General features: G+C 41.0%; 1 protein-coding gene across 15 annotated transcripts in view; it reads right to left on the reverse strand.

Moving 5' to 3' along the window:
* Window positions 1–22109, reverse strand: part of lrrc7 (leucine rich repeat containing 7) — a 266336-nt gene that overhangs the window by 45540 nt on the left and 198687 nt on the right. For 11 of the 15 annotated variants that reach the window (XM_078407364.1, XM_078407363.1, XM_078407367.1 and 8 more), the window contains 5 exons: window positions 12619–12688; window positions 10877–10976; window positions 5817–5941; window positions 2690–2890; window positions 1404–1515 (listed from right to left, as the gene is read on the reverse strand). In XM_078407364.1, coding sequence (XP_078263490.1) covers window positions 1404–1515; window positions 2690–2890; window positions 5817–5941; window positions 10877–10976; window positions 12619–12688 — 608 coding nt within the window. The remainder of the gene's footprint in view (window positions 1–1403; window positions 1516–2689; window positions 2891–5816; window positions 5942–10876; window positions 10977–12618; window positions 12689–22109) is intronic. The other 4 variants (XM_078407371.1, XM_078407365.1, XM_078407373.1 and 1 more) reach the window with 2 other exon arrangements.

Below are 22109 nucleotides of genomic sequence, written 5' to 3' on the forward strand. Positions count from 1 at the left end.
TTAATTAAAGCCTACTGAAAGACTATAAAAATGTAATTATAATTAGTGAAGCATTTGATTGCTAAGCCTTTAGTTCTACTGGGCCTTGCACCTCTCTAGTGGCACAGCCAAGGCATAATTATTTTCACGATGATCTAAATACAGTAAACCCTGTTTTAACCGACCCCTTTATAACGGATTTTGGTTATAGCAGGTGGACCCCCAAATTGCATCCGGCCGCTTAGAGTGCAGGCTTCCGAGGGTTGCTGCCCGACTCACAAGATGTACCAACTAGCCCTTCTACACCCAACATGATCCTTCACGGTCCCGTTGAAGCGGCTCATATTGTAGCCCCTGGGGACAACGCTTTCGTCGGGCCGCCACCACTGACAGGACGGGCTCGGTCATCGTGGGGCTCCCTCCCCTCTCACCAGCTGCAACTCCTCTCTTCGCTTTGTCCACCCGATCGCCGCCACCTCCTCCTTCTTCTCCCGTCGCTGTCCAGTCGGCCTCTCCTCCCCCCTCTCCCTCCATCTCCTTAACCTTCTCCCCTGGAGTCACCGACATACTCCACCTTGGAAGCAACAGCAGGTGAGAGCGGAGGGAGCCCCATGGTGACCATGCACATCCTGTCAATCGCGGCAGCCTGAAGAAAGCACGTCCTGTCGGGGGCTACAACATGTGCAGCAACAACAGCCCTGACAATGGGTGAAGAAGGGATTGCTGGTACGGACCCCAGTGAATTGGCACCTAGTATTAAGGTGAAATTATACACAGTCTGAAGAAGGGTCCTTCTGCTATCCATGTTCTCCAGTGATGCTGCCTGACTCAATGAGTTACTCCAGCTCTATGTGTCCATTTGAGTATTAGCCATCATCTACACTTCTTCACTTCAAATACATACAATGATAATACCTTACTCGATTATAACAGACAATTGGCAATAACGGACAGGAATCCCCCCCTGTATAGTCCGTTATAATGAGGGTTTTACTGTATATCATTGCCATTGCGAAATCTGCCAAATGTCATTCTTGAATGGTCTAACTGACATGAGTGATCAAACTAATTTTAGTGATCTTGTGATCTCCATTAACTAATAACAGATGGAGCTGTTGTAACCAGTACAACCACTTGTTGCAGCTGCACAAAATCTAAATTAAATGATGGCATTTCTTTGGTCATTTGCTATAAATTCCTGGCATTCCTCAACACTTCTAATGATGTATGCTTATAGGTATACTATTAATTTGACAATCTTTTCAGAATATTTCATCCCATGTGATATTTGCAGTTAGATCTTTTCAATGTTCATATTCCTTAGGCAAAATGATGATTCTCTCATTCCCCTCTTCTTTGCACTATGGTCAACCCACAAACAATATCCCGGAATGCTCTTGCACTCCATGGAGGTGGCACAGTACCTTTCTTCTCTTTACCTATCAGGACAACTTTGGGCTTGAATAGTGGAGTTTCAGTAAGTGCAGGTCGCAGTTCTCCCATTCTCAGGTCATTTGGTGAGTCACCTAAGGGTCTCTGTAGAAGACATAGAAAAAATATTTTTCAGAAAACAAGTAGGTCTAACATGTATGAAAAGTCACATCTTGCTTGTGACATTGCTCTGAGACAAATACACGGACTTGAGACCCTCTACAATTATTTTGTTCTTTTTATCCGTTTTACTTCCTTCCACCAGCAGTTCCTTAAGCTATAATATGATTCCATTGACTGCAATGGCTGCCTCGCCAACAGTCTGTCTGTCCCTTCCTTCTTTTGTTGTTTGTTTGTATGTGTTAAATGTATGTTTTAGTGGTCTTTAGTTTGTTTTGTGGGGGGTGGGGGGGTGGGGTTGAGAGAAACTTTTTCTAACCTCCTTCCTCGACGGAGATGCGATTTTTTTCCATATCGTATCTCCGTCCGCACTGCGGTCTAACATCGAGGAGTTGGTGGCCTTTGCTGGAGACCAACTTCAAGAGCTCCACCGCGGGTGCCTGCGGACTTAACATCTTGAAGCCCTCGATCCAAGTGCCAGGGATCAACCACTGAGCTCCACTACGGGAGCCTGCAGACTTTAACATTGCGGAGCTTGTGGTCTCTGGTCAGAGACCGACTTCAGGAACTCCAAGCCGCGGGAGCTTCGAGCGCCCCGATTGAGGAGCTTCCCGACGTGGGAGCTACGATCTCTCAGACGCGGGGGCTTCGACTGCCAGCTAAGGGAGCTTTGATCGCCCCGACTGCGGATGGTTCGACTGCCCCGACCGTGGGAGAATAAAGAGGAAGAAGTTTAGAGTTTATTGCCTTCCATCACAGTGAGGAACGTGGGGAATCCGCTGTGGTGATTTTTTGTGTTAACTTTTATGTAGTTGTGTGTCTTGTTGCTTTTCTTTTTAGTATGGCTGTATGGTAATTCGAATTTCACTGTACCTTAATTGGTACATGTGACAATAAACTGACCTTGAACCTTGACCTTGAAGCAGTTATTCCTTCGCAGCAAACAGTGAACATTAGGAGAATGTTTGACATGTCTAAAACAGTTGCGAGAATTAAACATTTCATAGACAATTCTGTTGGCTTTCTAGCGAACTTGGTGGCATGCTTACGCCCAGTCCATGGGTTCCTATTGGTCGAGATTAGCAAGCTAGCAATGGAGATAATTTGAAAGAACACAACAGATAAAGTAGAGACATGACTTTAAAATTTCCTCAGTTACCTCAAGTGTAGCTTCCTTTGTTGATCCAGGCCATTTATGTTCATATTTGTCTTTTATAGAATGTTCTATATTTGTGGCACCTGTTGAATTTTCAGTTGACCTGCCATGATTGCGTTTTCCTACCAAGTGCTGAACAGATTTCACCATATTTTTCAAGTCTTCTGGGTAAGGGGTAGGGTAGCGTTTAAGGTTTATTTCAGCCTGGAATTGAAAAATGCAAGAAATAAATATAATTGCTTGAAAGTTCTTTATCTGTAAGGGTACAGTTGAACTTCAACATTATCATTCCAACAATTAATGCCAACAAAGATAGACACAAAATGCTGGAGTAACTTAGCTGGAGAGGCTCCTGGGAGGCTGCCTGACCCACTGAGTTACTCCAGCCTTTTGCTGTAAATCAGTGTAAATCAGCATCTGCAATTCCTTCCTACACAAGTAATGCCAACTGTCTACTTTTGTCAACTGTCTTCTTTGTACAGCATTCATTACCATCCTCCCACTTAATATCAAACTCAATACAATTTTCTCACTTATTCTTCTCAATTGATCGAATCAGCTGTGATACAAGCAGTTCACTGCTAACTTACTCATGTGATATTTGCCAGTTATGAAATGTAGCAGGGAAGAAATTATAGGAAATCTATGGCAATGGTTAACAGCACCACTCTGCATCCAATATTTTCCTTTGTCAGTTTTGTGTCCAATTAACAGGAGTAAATTTTAATTTCAAATGAGAACAACATCAGCAACAGAGAATAGTGGGTCTTTAATGCACTTTTGAGCTACAATAGAAATTTAGTCCTAAGGTTTCTTCTCACCAGCTGAGCTAAAAACTAGAATATTCAGACAAACGCAGGATTGAGCAAAACCATGATCTAAAAAAAGTATACATGCACGTAGGAATTAGGTGGAAGTGCAATAAATTTTCACTGAATATTAACATCATTCATTTAAAATAATTTAGCATGAAACCAATATCGAAGCAGTGAACAAAGGAAAACATTTGGATTTAGAGATTCATCTGAACATAGAACAGTACAGACCCTTTGGCCCAGGTCTCTGCTGAACATAATGCCAAGAACATAATTTATCTGCTTGCACATAACCCATATCCCTCCATTCCCTGCATATCCATATGCTTATCCACGTCTTTTAAATGTCACAAGCCTATCTGCTTCAACCACCACACCCGCAGAGTGTGCCAGGCATTCACCGCCCACTGTGTAAAAAAACTTGCTGTGCACATCTCCTTTCAACTTTGGCCCTCTCACCTTAAACCCTCTCACCCTCTACTATTTGATTATTCCATCCTGGGAAAAAGACCCTGCCTGTCTACTGAGTCTATGCCGCTCATAATTTTATGTACTACTATATGGGTTTTATATACTACTATTATGGTCTGCCCATAACCTCCAGCATTCCAGAGAAAACAATCAAAGTCCATTCAACCTCTTCGTATAGCTAATACACCCTAAGTTTAGTTTAGTTTATTGTCATATGTACCAAGGTACAGTGAAAAGCTTTAGTTGTATGCTAACCAGTCAGCAGGAAGACGATACATGAATACAATTGAGCCATCCACACTATACAGATACATGATAAAAGGAATAACATTTAGTGCAAGATAAAGTCCAGTAAAATCCAATTTAAGATGGTCTGAAGGCATCCAATGAGGTAGATAGTGGCTCAGGACCATTCTCTAGTTGTTGACAGGATGATTCAGTCACATGTTAGCAGCTGGGAAGAAACTCTCCCTGAATCTGGAGGTTCACCATTCTGGTAAACCTCCTCTGCATACTTTCCAAAGTCTCTACGTCCTTCCTGTCAATGGGCAACCAGAACAATACTTCAAATGTAGCAAACCAAAGTCTGATAAAGCTGCATCATGACTTACTGACTCTTATACTCGACGGCCCTACTCATTAAAGCAAGCATACAATAAGCCTTCTTTACAACTCCGTCCATTTTCAAGAAGTTATGGACTTGGACCCTAAGATCCCTCTGTATATCAATGCTGCTAAGGGTCATCCCATTAATTGTAAATTTTCCCCTTACACTTGACCTCCCAAAAGTGCAAGTTCATACTTTCTTGGATTAAACTCCATCTGCCATTTCTCCGCCCATTTCTGTAGCTGATCTATATTTCGCTGTATACTTTTACAGCCTTCCTCTTAGTCCATGACCTCAGCAATCTTAGTGTCATCTGCAAACTTAATGACCAACCCGTCTACATTTACGTCCATGTCATTCATATATATTTACAAACAGCAGCAGACCTAGCACAGATCCCTGTGGAACTCCACTGATCACAGTCCTCCAGCCTGAATATTGTCCTGCCACCACAACCCTGTATCTTCTATTAGTAAGCCTGCTCCGAATCCACATGACCAAGTCACTATTAATCCCCTGCATCTTAAATTTCTGGATCAGTCTACCATGGGGTCTTTATCAACATCCACCACTCTACCCTCATTGACCTCCTTCATCGTCTCCTCAAAAAGCCCGCTCATGTTAGTAAGCCACAACCTGCCATGTACAAACAATGCTGACTGTCGCTAATTTATTTATTCTCTTCCAAATGGGAGTGAGTCCTAACCTGAAGAATCCTCTCCAATAGTTTCCCAACCACTGTCATGAGGCTCACCAATCTGTAATTCCCTGGATTTTCTCACTTCCCTTCTTCAATAAAGGGACAACATTAGTTACTCTCCATTCCTCAGGGGCTTCTCCTGTGACTAGGTAAGACACAAAGATTTTTGTCAAGACTCCTGCAATCTCTTCTCTTGCCTCTCTCAATTACCTGGGATAAATATCATTAGGTCCTGGGGATATATCCACCTTAATGCTCTTCAATAGCCTCAACACCTTCTCCTCCTTAATCTCAAACTGCCCTTGCATATTAGTATTCTCCACACTTGTCTCACTGTGCCACATGTCCTTCTCCCTGGTGAAAATGAACACAAAGTACTCATTTAATACCGTGAAATATGTTTATTCTAAAGTTGAAAATCTTCTTAATTTTGCACCATGCATCAGCATTTTAACACCCAAAGGTTGTGCAAATTAATTTCTATCCCTTGGTTTCTGGCAACATGTACAACATAAAGTAAGTGCTGCCAGCAATAACCTTGATGACAGAAGCTTCCTCGTCTTCCTTCTTCTCTTCAAACTCAAAAGCAACCTGCATACGTTGTTGCCTTTGTTCTTCCCACAAGGTTGGGTTGAAGCTATCACTGTCAGAAGGGAAATCTACTGGGAAAAATACACAAACAAAAAGTAAAAATATTGTATTGTCATATTATACCAAAATAATAAACATTATAATTAATAACACTGCATTCTGTTGAGTGAATTATTGATCTTCATTTTTTCTCTTCCGAGGACTTGAACTCAGATAATCCAAAGGAGACCCCCTAAGGCAATTTCCTTTAATAACTATTGACCAATGTCAGAGTGGCTCATAGGTGCACTTTGCCATCCAGTTATTCAATCACCTTAAGTATGGAAGAGGTATGGAAGGTAAAACTTAATGTGCTCAGAATCATGCTGGCATCTCATGCTTTAACACTGAATCTAGGTAGGGATATATGTTGGAGTTCACCAGCAGGAGAATAATTGCTAGGATCAAAGTTTTTGCAAGAATCAAAAGACATGAACCAAGCAGCGACTATTTATTATTTTCAGTTTGAAATGTGCACTCATATTTGTAACCTGTTCTCTGGGGTAAAAGAAAACCCCTCCCTTTCCCTAATAACAGTACTGAAGTACTTGCTGATACATTACAAATACAATTATCATTTTGGTTGTGTACCAGTAACTATTTTAGCAAGCAATCACATCACAAATGTCTAATTCTGCTGTTATCATCCCACCTGATCTTTCCATTAGAAAGTCACCAGTTACTTTCTCAAAAACAGAAGGTATATGTGCTCTTTAAGAATAGAGACATAAGGAACTATAGATGCTGGAATCTTGAGCAAAACCCAACGTGCTTGAGTAACTCAGTCGGTCAGGCAGCATCTGTGGAGGGGATGGATAAGCGACTTATTTGGATTGAAAACCTTCTTCAGACTGATTGGAGTGGGGAGAAAAAGCTAGCTAAAAGAGGTGGATTAGCAAGTGAAAGGTGGATTCTATTTAAGAATGCTTTGGATATTTTATCTACTGATTGAATCAGTAGATTTTTTATAATTTAAATTGCAACATTGGATAACAAAAGACATATGTTTTTATTACCACTATTGAAAAAGGATTCTCTATGAAAATTATCACACAGAGAGTTGTGAGAATGTGAATTTGTGGAATTCTCTGCCACAGAAGGCAGTAGAGACCAATTCACTGGATGAATTTAAAAGAGAGTTAGATAGAGCTCTAGGGGCTAGAGGAATCAAGGGATATGGGGAGAAGGCAGGCAAGGGTTACTGATTGTGGATGATCAGCCATGATTACAATGGCGGCGCTGGCTCGAAGGGCCAAATGGCCTCCTCCTGCACCTATTTTCCATGTTTCTATGTTTATTACACTTCTGACAACCTCAGTGTATCCCAAGGAATTTTATGACCAAGAATATTATTTCTGTACAATGACTATTACAGTACAGGAGAAATCACAATTTACAGTGCAGGAAATAGGCACAGCCAATTTATGATCAGTGAGATTCCACAAACAGTAGTGTTATAACAATGAGATGCTCAGATATAATAACAATGCTAGTGGAAACAATGAGCTCCCCAAATCTTAAATGATTGTAAATAGGAAATACCATTGAGGGATAGATTGAGAAAGTTTACAGTTTACATAGTAATTACAACTGTCCAGAATTTCTTCACAGAAGCAAACTCCCCTGTGTTCCAACTCATGTACTCATTAAATTAGTTTAGAGATAGTTTAGAGATACAGCATGGAAACAGGCCCTTTGGCCTATCGAGTCCGTGATGGCCAGCGATCACTATTACACTAGCACACACTACACACGAAGGACAATTTGCAATTTTTAACAAAGCCAATGAAACTAAGCAACTCCTGACATAGCCAAGTTGCAACTTCTATGTTCACAGAAGAGTATAGAAGTTTGTAATGCTTATGGAAAAAGTGCTGACAAGATCGTGCAGAATACTGGCATTTCTCAAGAATATAAAAGCCACTGTATAATCAAGGCATGTCATTTCTTCTGCAACATAATGTAGCAGAAACTACTCAAGTTATTTTTAATGGAGATATACAAGGGACTGCAGATGGGATCTTGAACAAAAAGTAATCCACTGGAGGAACTCAGCAGGAGGCATCTGTGGAGGGAAATGATCAGTCTTGTGATAGTTGATCGCTTTCGGCATGAGTGCTAAATTTCCCTACTATTGAAAAAGGATTCTCTATGAAAATTAGATATTCTAAAATCCTCAGTTGAATTATTTCCTAGAATTTTATAATTCAAGGAATGCAAACATAATTTATGCAACTAATTTTATTGTTGCTTACATAGTAAGAATATAAAAAAATAGGATCTGGAGAAGCCCATACCTATCATCAACTGCTTTGATGATGTTTTACCATAAAATATGATTGTGTCTGAACTGTGTTGGTCGCAACTTCATTTTCTTTTCCAATTCCCAAAATGCGCTGATAATATTGAAGTAGCTTATAGATACTGATTGCATTGTGAGTGCAAAAGCAATCTCTTCCAGCTTAAAGTTTCATTCTCAGCTTTAAACATACATAATGATTCAGCTTCCATTGTTCTCTTCATCTCAATCCTTACCAGGCAATCTTTACTCTAATACTCTGCTCCCCATTTCTAAATATACCCACGTGGAGGCACATTCACACAGCTTAAAGAGAGATAGAAAACTTCTTATAAAAAGGACTAATGAAACAAGATATTTCAAGCTAATACTAACATTGAATTGTACTATTTTAGGTAACTAACCTACAACATCCCCCCCCCCCCCCCCCCCCCCCCCCATCCCACATGTTTCCCCCTCTCTTCCCTGTGGCCCAGCTGGAAGCATTCCAATTTCTCCCTTCCTCCTTCCCCTCTGTCTCCTTCTACCTATTTTCCTTCCTCTGGCTTCATATTTCACGCATCTTCTAACCTCATCTTACACTTTTTGTCTTTTCATCTCTGGCCTTTGCCCAACCATCTGCCAATCAAAAAAAAATCCCTCATCTGTATCCACATATCACTTACCAGTCTTTGTCTCACCCCCAACTTTCTCCCCCACTACAATCAGTCTGAAGAATGGTCCCGACCCAAAACATCACCTATCCATGTTCTCCAGAGATGCTGCCTGACCCATTGAGTTACTCCAGCACGTTGTATCTTCCTTTGTATACCAGCATCTGCAGTTCCTTGTGTCTGTTACAATTTAATTCAGATAAGGTAAAGATTTTAAATCCTAGATTTGATTCTTATTTGTCTTCAGGTTTCTTCTGGATGAGACATCTTAATACCCTGTATTCATTGATACAACAGAAAGGGAACTTCCCTTTGGGGAAGCAACATGACATGTTCTGGGATATGATGCTTTAATATGAAGAAATGGTTCATACAATTAAACCCGTCTCCATTAGCGAGTCCATTTAAAGAGGAAATATATCAGTAATCTAGATTCAAATTGTCTGCTTCAAACTAATTGAAAAACCAGACACAGTGTAAATCTAATCACAGCATGCCTGAAATTGTATTACATTTAAGGTAAAATATTTTTCTCTAGACAATGGAAACAACTCCAAATGTGTAATAAATTTATTTCAGTAGATGCAATAATGTAAACTTGTTTTTTTTCTCTTTGGGTGGTAAGTGCAGTATCTAGTGTGCAACAGAAGGACTCCTACCAAGGGTATTTTATTTTTCCATCTTAAACAGGCTGAGCTACTTAACCCGAACAATTGAAATTTCCTGTTCCACGATAGCAACAGGAAATAAATCAACTTGGATTTCCACTTCTTGAGGAAGATGATTGAGTGCAATATTATGATTCTGCTTTAGAAGAAATGAAGCCTTACAAATTAATAAAATAACAAGGGGGTGTTGATGTTGATCGCCAAACTCCATGATTTTCTATTTTGACTTTAATTTGTCTGCAAATGATTCACCATCATGCATTGTCATCAAAATAACAACCACTCATTAAGGCAGGCAGTCCAAGGAAAGTGAGGCGGACAATGTAGTTAATTTCTAATGAATATATCCCACTTTAGTTCTGTGGATTCTGAGATGGTAATATCATTTCTGATGACACCAATGTGGGATCCACATGCCTTCACGCGGGTGGTGAAGGAGGCGCTGAGCAGTTTATGTTGGGACTCTGCGTTCTCAATGGATGAAGAGATAGTCAATGCCATCCTGTATGGCCATTCTCCAGTTAGAGTCAGACAACATAGAAACAGGCCCTTCAACCCACTGAGTCAATGCTGAACATACCACATAACTACGCCATCTACACTATTCATACATTTTATTCTTCCCAACTCCTCCCAAATTTTACCCCTCACCCACATATACTTGGGGAAATTTACAGAAGCCAATTAACTTACAAACCCACATATCTTTGGGATCCAGGAGGACATGGAAATACCTGGGGTAAAACCACTCTCTCAATGTGAAGTTTGAGTCTCAGTCTGAAGAAGGATCTCGACCCCAAACATCCCCCATTCCTTCTCTCCAGAAATGCTGCCTGTCCCACTGAGTTACTTCAACATTTTGTGTCTATCTTCGGTGTAAACCAGCATCTGCAATTCCTTCCTGCACACTTTCAATGTGCAAACTCCACACAATCAGCGGCCGAGGTTAGGATTGAAATCAGGTCGCTGGCGCTGTGAGGCAGCAATAAGACCAACTGCGCAACTGAAGTGGAACCACCTTGTTTGTGCCAAGTCAGACATTATATCTCAACAAACAGAGCTATGTAATAATGCATTGTTGTATCAAGGTAATACAGAGAAGAAAATATACATGTGAAGTTTCTCTACCACGTATAATTGTGGTGTACCAGGATAGGAACAAAAAAACAAAATAGAAGCCTGGGAGATTAGCAGGCTAAAAATAAATACTTTTATATCACCATAGAGTATCTTGCTAGGATTACTTGCTCATTACCCAGTTTACACATACAAGAAATACGATCAGGTAAAGAAGGTATCACCTGAAAACCTTCACTGATCTCAGCCCTGAGTGTTGAAAAGTCTCACCTTCATCATTACGTGGCTGCTGAGGAAACATATAGTTTGTCAACACTCTCTGTTTTGTTTCTGGATGAGACTCTGTTTGCAGAGGGATTAGAGCCTTGGACTAAAACAAAAGGATAAGAACACAAAGGAAATCATGCATTGAATGCAACATTTGAACATTTACTGCATCACAAGAAAATAACAAAAGTAATTTTTTTTAATGAAAATGAATATCATTTAACTTTAGCAATTTCTCAGGAAAGAATAAAGGATTATTCAAGCACCTCCTTATTAGAATTACAGTCAGTTAAATCCACTTATTTATGGTTAAAAAAACTGTTTTCAAAGATTTAGTTGGTAAGGAGTACAATATTAGCCAGAATGTGGGCTCACTGGCAAAATAACAGTGTTTCACATGGTCCACAAAAAGCTTCCTTTAATGATAATCTATCTGGCCTTTTTTGACAATGGCTGCCAACATGACACAGGCAGAAAAATGCTCCACTCATCAAGCAGGTGCAGCAATCACCAAAGTAATCTCTCAGACAGCATGTTAGGAAATCATTTTTAATCAAGGTTTTAAAACATTACTCAGATGGTTACATAAATGAGAAGAAACACAAAAATAAATTATAAGTTGAAATGTCACACTTAATCTAAAAAATAAGAAAAAGAAGTTTCACATATTTTCCAATATTCATGCATGGAAATTAAAGTATACAAAATTAGATTTGTAGGACCAGAATTTTATGTACATGATTTTCAGTATATTTTATTATGGAAGTTGTTTTCAAGTAACTTAAATTCATATACATTCTTGCGAGTTCAGCTTAGTTACAGTGGAAAATGTTGCAAATAGTACAGCCTGTGAAGACATATATCATGAACTGGAACTTCAGGATTTTCATGTTAAAGTGTACATGCATAAATGAATGGCTATTTCATATAAAATCGATAATTTTGCTGCTGTTACCATTGTAATATTCTATTTATTCTATTCAAATGTCCTTTTCTATTCCAGGTCTTAGGCTCCTGAAATGAAATGCTTCAGTTGAAAATTATCCATTTGCATTTGTGGTGACATAACCAGCAGGAGTGGTTCTGGGGCTCATCAGAATTGGGGTTAGACTATCATCTAAAGAGTGCAGGCTAATTGCCAGCTCTTCCACAGGCAGCCCAAGTATATACAACATCCAATTTTAAATGCCTTTGCAGGCCCCTCGCCCTCACTTTCACCCCACCAGCTTCTGCATCCAACATCTGACATTTCCGCCGCTCTCAAAGTGAACCCACCATCTTCTTCCCATCTGCACCCCTTGCTGGTTTTTGCAGAGACCACTTCCTTGGTTCACTCATCCGTTCCCACCCAAACCGCCTCCTTCCCAGGTACTTTCCCATGTGACCGCAGGAGATGTAACACCTATCCCTACGCCACTTCCATCCAAGGACTCCAGCAGCCCTTCCGGGTGAGACAAAGGTTTGCATGCACCTTTTCAAAACTCTGCTGCAAAATAAGCAAAAAAGTTGCTACTTTTACCAGCTCGGGATAATGCCAAATTTACAATACTGATACTAGCTGAACATGGACAATTGAGAAAAAGGAGGGATGTACGGTTATTCCGCCTTCTTATTTTCCTGCTGCAGCTTCAGTTACCAGAGAAGATTGAACCAGGGCTTTCCCTACAGTCACATACTGAAGTAAGTAATTTATCTTAAAAGCTATAAATTATCTATTTTTCTTCCACATTGTCATGCTTCATTACCTGGTTATCAGATAGCCACAATGCTGCCAGTTCTTTAAGTTTAGCAAAACTGAATGGCAAATTCTTCAACCTAAAAACAAAAAAAACATTTTGTAGATCAGTTTTCTACAGACATAAAGCATTGCTTACTTTAATGATTTTACAAGGTACAAGTTCAGATGCAAAACAACTAGCGCAGTTATGCTAAATAAACAATATCCTCGTTGATTTACCTATGCAGATGGTGGTTTTAAAAGAAACACATTTTAAAAACAAATGCTAAATATATATGGATATTTTTGAACTGCTTTTACAAAATGCAAGGTAATTAGTATTTCAACTGTAAAAAAATAAAATATAGTTTTTCATGTCCTTAAAGAATTTATTTCAAACTAATATTAGACATTCAGATGTCACACTATTATTATTAGACTCCCCATGCTTAATTACATCATAGTTTCTCCAATATTCACAGATTGACAACTATATCCATTTAATTCTCCACAGTAAGGAGAAGAAAATGACATAACCCTTGGGCAACTCCAACACACTGTTAAAGAGCCAAAAAGACTAATACAGTGAAAGACCTCTAAACATTTTACGCTTGCACAGACAATCTAACTAAAACAGTTGAACATCTGTCCATTTGTCTCAGTGGAGACCAAAATTTGAAAGCAGGCCTTCTATTCAAGAGTTTAACACTCTGGCATTATCACTGCTGGGTAACCTGCTCTGATTATGCGTTTGCTGTGATGGTGACTAACCTAATCTTTAAGGTGTTTTGTGCAATTCTCACCTCATCCACTTAAGAGGCTCCCTTCCAGTGATGCAACTGATAGGCCATCTGCCTCAAAGAGAAATCCAGGTCTTGTTGCCTGTGTCGTGATTAAAAACAGTAGAGGATATGGAGGAGTTTCTGCATTCCCTCCCAAATGAAAATAATGGAGGAGGCTGGCAACTATAAAATAGTGCTACACAAAAAGGATCAAACATCTCTTCTCCCCAAGGAAATGAGGCAAAATAAATGTGGAGTTTACTTTAAAAGTGTAAATTATTACACTGCATTTTAATATTGCAATTTATGAAGTTGGCCTTATAGTAACTATTTTTTAAGCTTCACTGAACTTTCTCATTTTTGTAACCATGTATCTGTCCCAATCATAATGAAGTGAATTCTCTCTGAAGATTGACTTTACGAATAAATGTCAAAAACACATTTCTGTAAAACCATTCTTATTATGCCCATTTTTACTGTATCTTCACTCTTCAACCATAGACTCAAAGGTTTATTCAGCATGAAGGATGTCATGCACCACCAAAAGCCAGCGAAAAAATGAAAAATTAAATCTATAATACTGTTCCTGAATGTTTTCAATGTGATGAAAACAAAATGTCTTTTCCCATTAAAACCTAGTGACCCATAGCCACGGCATTTATCTCCTATTCCTTCCAGGTATAAAACATGCACAGTCTAGTTAAGAGGTAATTTTTCATGTTTATGCATCAGCAATGTTAACTGATGTTCAATGGTCAATAGGCACTTTGTAGAAATATAATCATCTCGTCACTGATTTCTACAAATATAGGTTCTGTACCAGGAGCAGGAATTAGATTAGAATTTGCTTTCTTCATTGATGAATGAAGAGGCTAATTTTGAGGTAAGCTAACTGAACATTTATATTGACTTTGAAAATAAATCTCCTTGTGACTAGGTCATTCAGACTAATTAAACATGCATTAATGAATCCACCGTGTTTCTTACCAACGGTAAATATAATCCAAGTTTAAAACCCTATTCCAGGTTGTAGATGTACACACTGAAACTTGCCACTTTTCAAATTGGTGCAGATCAATAAAGTTTTCACAAATTCCCATTAATAATACTAAACATGAATCACGTTTTAACAATGAAAGTACATTACCAACTTTTCCAAATGACTCCAATCCTTTTATTTGCATCAATCTTCCACATTGGTCATTGCAGTTGTTAATTAGCTTTAGCATGTCAATGTTCCCAAATCTTAAAAATGCAAGAACATATTCTCAACCCACCAATTAGCATCATGGGTAGCCCACAGGCTATCTTCCAATTTTATGTTTTGACCGGCGTGTGAGTTTGATATTCAATTTGTTTTAGAATTATCTTGCAGCTAGAATTTATATACAATATACATTAATTCTATAACTTCTGGAAGAAACTATTCTAATTTAGAAGTTTAGTTTTAGTTTACAGATATAGTGTAGAAACAGGCCCTTTGGCCCACAGAGTCCATCCCAACTATTGATCCACGTTATACCACTTTCGTATCCTTCACACTAGGGGCAATTTACAGATGCCAATTAACCAATAAAACCTCCATTAGAATATGGGAGGAAAGTGGGCCACCCAGAGAAAACCCACGCAGTCACAGGGAGAATGTGCAAATCCGCAAAGACAGCACCCGTATTCAGAAGCAAACCCTGGTCTCTGGCACTCTGGGGCAGCAGCTTTACTGCTGCATCACTAGTAAAATTACTATCCCTATATTATAAGACAATTCCAAGACATATTAGCTGTTATTGTACCATAGTCATAGGGGATTTCTTGTACATCACAATCACTGTACCATAAATGTTAGGTTGAAATTTTTTAAAAATCCCCTATTATGTGTCATTAATTCAGACAATGGATTGTGGGTAGAATACCCTGTTCACCTGCACTGAACTGCTGCTGTGCCTTCTGGTAGAGTATTTTGTACTTAATTCCTACTTTCAGATTGCTCCTTAGTCGGAAAACCCAACAATCTCCACATGAGTATCACCTATTTTTTTGTTCGTTACCAGGCACATGGCTTTATACCCTGGTCTGATGGTCTGAAGAAGGGTCTCGACCTGAAACGTCACCCATTCCTTCTCTCCCGAGATGCTGCCTGACCCGCTGAGTTACTCCAGCATTTTGTGTCTACCTTGGCTTTGTACCCAAATCAACTCCCAAACATATATACACACAAAATGCTGGAGTAACTCAGCAGTTCAGATGGCACCTCTAGAGAAAAGGAATAGGTGACGTCTCGACCCAAAATGTCACCTATCCCTTTTCTCCAGAGATGCTGTCTGACCCGCTGAGTTACTCCAGCATTTTGTGTCTATCTACGGTTTAAACCAGCATCTGCAGTTCCTTCCTACACATCTCAGTCATATACGCACCCTTATCAGGTACAACACGTGTTACTGCATTTATATGAGGCAATATTGACAGCGGGATGTACTTTGTATTTTTCTGCCATTACACTGTTCAGTGTGTTTACAATCATATAAAGGAAGACTATAAACTGATGAGCCAAAACATTATGACCACCTGCCTAATATGCTGTTGGTCCTCCGTGTGCTACCAAAACAGCACCGACCCACCGAGGCATGGACTCTACTAGACCCCTGAAGGTGTCCTGGGGTATCTGGCACCTAAACATTAGCAGCAGATCCTTCAAGTCCTGTAAGTTGCGAGGTGGAGCCGCCGTGGATCGGACTTGTCAATCCAGCACAAACCAGAGATGCTCAATCGGATTGAGATCTGGAGAATTTGGAGGCCAGGGTAACACTGTGAACACTTCATCATGTTCCTCAAACCATTCCCAAACAAGGTGTGCAGTGTGACAGGGCACATTATCATGCTGAAAGAGGCCACTGCCATCAGGGAATACCATTGCCATGAAGTGGTGTACCTGGTCTGCAACGGTGTTTAGGTAGGCGACACGTGTCAAATTGACATCCATATGAATGGCCGGACCCAGGGTTTCCCAGCAGAACATTGCCCAGGGCATCACACTCCCTCCACAAGCGTGTCGTCTTCCCACTGTGCATCCTGGTGCCATCACTCCCCCAGGTAAACGGTGCACACGTACATGGCCATCCACATGATCTAAAAGAAAACGGGACTCATCGGACCAGGCGACCTTCTTCCACAGCTCCAAGTCCAGTTCTGATGCTCACGTGCCCAATGTAGGTGCTTTCAACGGTGGACAGGGGTCATCATGGGCACTCTGACCTTGGCTGCGGCTACACAGCCCCATATGTAGCAGGGTGCGATGCACTGTGTATTGTGACACATTCCTCCCGTGACCACCATTAATTTTTTTTGTGACTTGTGCCACAGTAGACCTTCTGTCGGTTCGGACCAGATGGGATAGTCCGTTACCCTTGCGCATTGATAAGCCTTGGGGGCCCAACACCCTGCCGCTGGTTTGTGGTTTGTACCTCCTCGGACCACTGTCAGTAGGTACTCACCACTGCTAACTGGGAGTACCCCACAAGCCTTGCCATTTCAGAGATGCTCTGACCCAGTCGTCTGGCCATAACAATTTGGCCCTTGTCTAAGTCGCTCAGGTCTTTACTCCTGCCCATTTCTCCTGCATCCAACACATCAACTTCAAGAACTGACTGTTCACTTGCTGCCTAATATATCCCACCCCTTGACAGGTGCCATTGTAACAAGATAATCAATGTTATTCACTTCACCTGTCTGTGGTCATAATGGTTTGGCTCATCGGTGTATAATCATGCTAGAAGAAAAGGGAACAAATTAAATCCTGCGAGAAGATACCAAAGGATTCATTACCATTTCACTTCTCAGATAAATATAATGCTTGAATTTCTTGTCATACCTTACCACTGTAATTCTTCCTAGAAATATCTTTGGCAACACTGCCAGCACCGCATGCTTTGCATGAGGCATATACTTCAATGTCTTTGCTACTGATCCTTTTGGGCCCCACTGCCTCTCATGGCCAAGATGCCTCATACCTATTCTAAATATTCTCCCAAATAGATCCCAATGAAGAAGGAATCTTTATGATTAGTAGTAAGGATTTTCTATCAAGAGCCTGTTTACAATCCACTGTATTCATTGCAATAATACACATTACCTTTTGCTCTGAGATTGGCAGACATTAATGATGTTTGCCCAGATATTCAAATGAACCCGGTCCACTAAGTGTGTGAGTACAGTGTTACCACACTACACTCTTTATTGCGATCATGGTCAAAACACAGTAATGTGCATCACATACTTAACTTTCAAACCTAATAGAACAATGGTTTGAACAAGACTTCAACCAATGACACCTCTGAAAATACGACAATCGCGATTCACTTTTACTTTTATTTCCCTCAATGAGATGTGGCTATTCAGCACTTTGTCAATATTGTAGAATCGGACTTATACCACGCTTTGTCATGTATCAGTGAGAAATGTGAGGTGTTGCATTTTGGGAGCACTAACATGGGCAGAACCTACACAGTGAATGATAGGGCTCTGGGGAGTGTCATCGAGCAGAGGGATCTAGAAGTACAGGTACAGAGTTTGTTGAAAGTGGCATCACAGGGGGTCAAAATGACTTTTGGCACTTTGGCCTTCATCGGTCACAGCATTGAGTAAAAAAGTTGGGAGGTCATGTTGCAGTTATACAAGACGTTGGTGAGACTGCATTCAGAGTATTATGTTCAGTTTTCGGCACCATGTTATAGGAAAGATCATGTTGTCAAGCCGGAAGGGGGGCAGAAAAGATTATCAACAATGTTGCCATGAAGTGAGGACCTGAGCGATGGGGAGAGGTTGAGCTAGGACTCTATTCCTTGGAGTGCAGGCAGATGAGGGGTTTAGTTTAGAGATACAGCATGGAAACAGACCCTTCGGCCCACCGAGTCCATGCCGACCAGCGATCCCCACACATTAACACTATCCTACACACAAGAGGGAACAACTTTTACATTGACCAAGCCAATTAACCTACAAGCCAGTACGTCTTTGGAGTGTGGGAAGAAACCGAAGATCTCGGAGAAAACCCATGCAGGTCACGGGGAGAACGTATAAACTCTGTGCAGACAGCATCCGTAGTCGGGATCGAACCCGGGTCTCTGGCGCTGCATTCGCCGTAAGCCAGTAGCTCTACTGCTGTGCCACCTTGACCGCCCATATGATCTTATAGAGGAATAGATCGGTTAGACGCACAGAATCTTTTGCCCACAGTAGAGGAATCGAGAACTAGAGGCATAGGTTTGGGGTGAGGGGTGAAAGATTTAATAAGAATCTGAGTGGTAACTTTTTTACGCAAAGGGTGGTAGGTTTATGGAACGAGGTGTCAGAGGAGGTAGTTGAGGCTGGTACTATCGCAACGTTTAAGGAACATTTAGACAGGTACATGGATAGGACAGGTTTAGAGGGATATGGGCCAAATGCAGGTAGGTGGGACTAGTGCAGATAGGACATGTTGGCCGGTGTGGGAAAGTTGGGCCGAAGGGCCTGTTTCCACACTGTAAGACTCTACAACTCTATGGTGTTTTTGTCATAAAATATGGCTTCTCATAATTTTGCTTATTAACCACACTCCTGTTTATCCACATCATTTAAGTGGTAAGTTTCTGTAAGACCTCTGGAATGTTAATAAATACTAGATAGCTGATGTTTCACATCATGCCTTTGAAGGTACTTGGCTCTTTGCATCGCAACACAACTAAGATAGGAAGTACACAGTTTAAAAAACTGCAGGCATGTATTCTGCTGACGGAACATACAGCATGCCTGCATGTTTGTTATTAACTTTAACTTTAATAGGTGCGGGTGAAGGGCTGGATGTCTGGAGGGTGGCTAATCTTGTGCCTCTATTTACTTCGCCTAACGTCTGTGGTAGGAAAGTTACTGGAGCGGATTCTGAGGGATAAGATATTGGATAGACAGGAACTGATTAGGGATAGTCAGCACAGTTTTGCACATGGGACATCATGTCTTACAAATTTGATTGAGTTTTTTGAAGAAGTAACCAAAAGGGGAAGGCCGTACATGTCGACCATATTGACTTCAGCAAGGCCTTCGATTAGGGTCTATATGGTAGGCTGCTCTGGAAGGTTAGATCACAGAGGATCTCGGGAAAGCTAACTAACTGGATATAGAATAAGCTTCATGGAAAGACGCAGAGGGTGATGGTGGGAGGTTGTTTTTCAGACTGGCGCTTTGTGACTAATGGTATGCCTCAGGGCTAAGTACTGGGCCCATTGCTGTTTGTGGTTTAGATTAACGATTGGGATGAGAATGTACAAGGCATTGAACATAGAACAGTACAGCACACGAACGGGACCTTCAGCCCACAATGTTTGTGCCGAACATGACGCCAAATTAAATTGATCTCATCTGCCTATACATGATCCATATCCCTCTATTCCCTGCACTTCTATGTGCCTGTGTAAAAGCCTCTTAAAAGCCACTATCGTATCTGCCTCCACCACCACCACCCCAGGCAATGCAATCCAGGTCCCGCTACTCTGTGTAAAAAGATTGTCCCACACATCTCCATTAAACTTTTTCCCTCTCAGTTGAAAGCTATGCCCTCTAGCATTGGACATTTCCACTCTGGGAAAAAAGGTTCTGACTGTCTATCTTTGTCAGCTTTTTTATATGCTTCTAGCAAGTCTCCCCGAAACCTCCGACATTCCAAAAGAACCAATCCAAATCTATCCAACCTTTCCTTGTAGCTGACACCTTCTAATCCAGACAGCATTCCGGTAAAATTATGATGAGTAGTTTTGCAGATCTTGATCTGTCTGGCATGTGGGCTGAGGAATGGCTAAAGTCGTTTAATGCTGATAAGTGCGAGGAGTTGGATTTTGCAAAGTCAAAACAAGACAGGACTTTCACGGTGAATGGTTGGGCTCTGGGGAGTGTTTTTTAGTGAGGGAATCTATGAGTGCCGGTACATAGGTGTCAATGTGGGGTCACAGGTCGATAGGGTGTTAAAAACGACTTTTGGTACTTTGGCCTTTATCATTCAGGAATAAATGAGTGTAAAATGTAGAGACAAGAAAGTGTAGATGCTGGTTTACAAAAAAAGACACAGTGCTGGAGTAACTCAGCAAGCTGCATCTCTGGGAGATATGGATAGCCACTGTTTTGGGTTGGGACCTTTCTTTAGACAAATTGTAGTTGGGGCAAAGAAAGTTGAGAAAAGAGGTGGGGGTGGAACAAGACCTGGCAAGTGTTAGGTGGATACCATGAGATGCTGTTGTAGTGACAGTTGGGTTTAAGCCCAGAGATGACAAGAAGTCAAAAGGCTTTAAGATAAGGTGAGAAGAGATGTACATTGTGAAGCCAGAGGCAAGGATATAGTGGAAGGGAATGGGGCAGGGGGTTCCCTCCGCAGCTCTGTAGATCACTCATCCCTTCCCACCCAAAACTCTCCCTCTCTAGGGACTTTCCCCTGCAACTATAGGATATGTAACACCTGTCACTACACCTCCTCCCTCACATTCATCCAGGGATCCCAGCAGCCCTTCCAGACGAGACAGAGGTTCACATGCACCTCCTCTAACCACATCTACTGCATTTGGTGCTCCTGTTGTAGCCTTTGCATCGGTGGGACCAAGTATAGTCCTGGTGACTGTCACGCTGAGCTCGGCCCGCCTCAGCCTGCTGGATTCCCTGGTTGCTAACCATTTTAAATCCCCCTGCCATTCCCATATCAACCTTTCTGTCCTTGGCCTGCTCCAATGCCAGAATGAGTCCACATACAAACTGCAGGAACAGCACCTCATTCTGCTTGGGGGAGCTTACAACCCAATGGTGTGAACCTTGGATTTTCCAATTATAGGTAACAAACCACTCCCACTTCCCCCCCACCTCCTCTTCCCTGTTCCCCATAGTTTAGCCTATCATTTTGTGTGTTTACTTGAGTGTGGAAAATACATGATATTATACGTTGGTGGGGCAACATTTGGAGTACTGTGTTCAGTTTTGGTCAGCCTGCCATAGGAAGCATGTCATTAAGCTGGAAAGAGTACAGAGAAGGATATTGCCAGGATCTGATGGCCTGAGCTGTAGGCAAAGGTTGGTGCAGGCTAGGACTTTATTCCTTGGAGAATATGAGGCTTTGGGATGATGTTACAGAGGTGTGTAAAACCATGAAGGGAATAGATAGGTGAATGCACCCAGGGTAGAAGAATCAAGAACCAGAGGACAGGTTTAAGCTAAGAGACAAAAGATTTAATGGGAACCAGAGGAGCAATTTTTTCACTCAATGTTCGGTATATGGAACGAGCTGCCAGATGACCTAGTTGTCACAGGTACTATAACACCATTTAAAAAATACTGGGACATGTACATGGTTAGGAAAAGTTTTGAGGGATATCGGCCAAACACAGGCAAGTAGGACTAGCTCAGATGGAGCATCTTGGTCAGCATGGCCGAGTTGGGCAGAATAACCTGTTTCCCAGGTAATTAGACTGCTAAATGACTCCATGACTCTTTATACTAAAGACCCTCAACTTCTAGCCAACTGGGAAAATAAATAGAATAAAATCTAATCCCTAATTTTGCAAATAACATTTAAAATAATGAGATGAGAACTCAAAAACAGCATGAGAATATAATGAGAATGATTCTGCTTTTATGTTCCAGCAACACACTAAGTTGCTGTGTAAGTGTATTCTCATCTGATGATTTAGAAATACTACATATAATACAACAAAGTACTGACACACATTTATTT

This window comes from Rhinoraja longicauda, chromosome 11 (genome assembly GCF_053455715.1).
Source record: "Rhinoraja longicauda isolate Sanriku21f chromosome 11, sRhiLon1.1, whole genome shotgun sequence".
In the NCBI taxonomy this organism is placed as follows: Eukaryota; Metazoa; Chordata; class Chondrichthyes; order Rajiformes; family Arhynchobatidae; genus Rhinoraja; species Rhinoraja longicauda.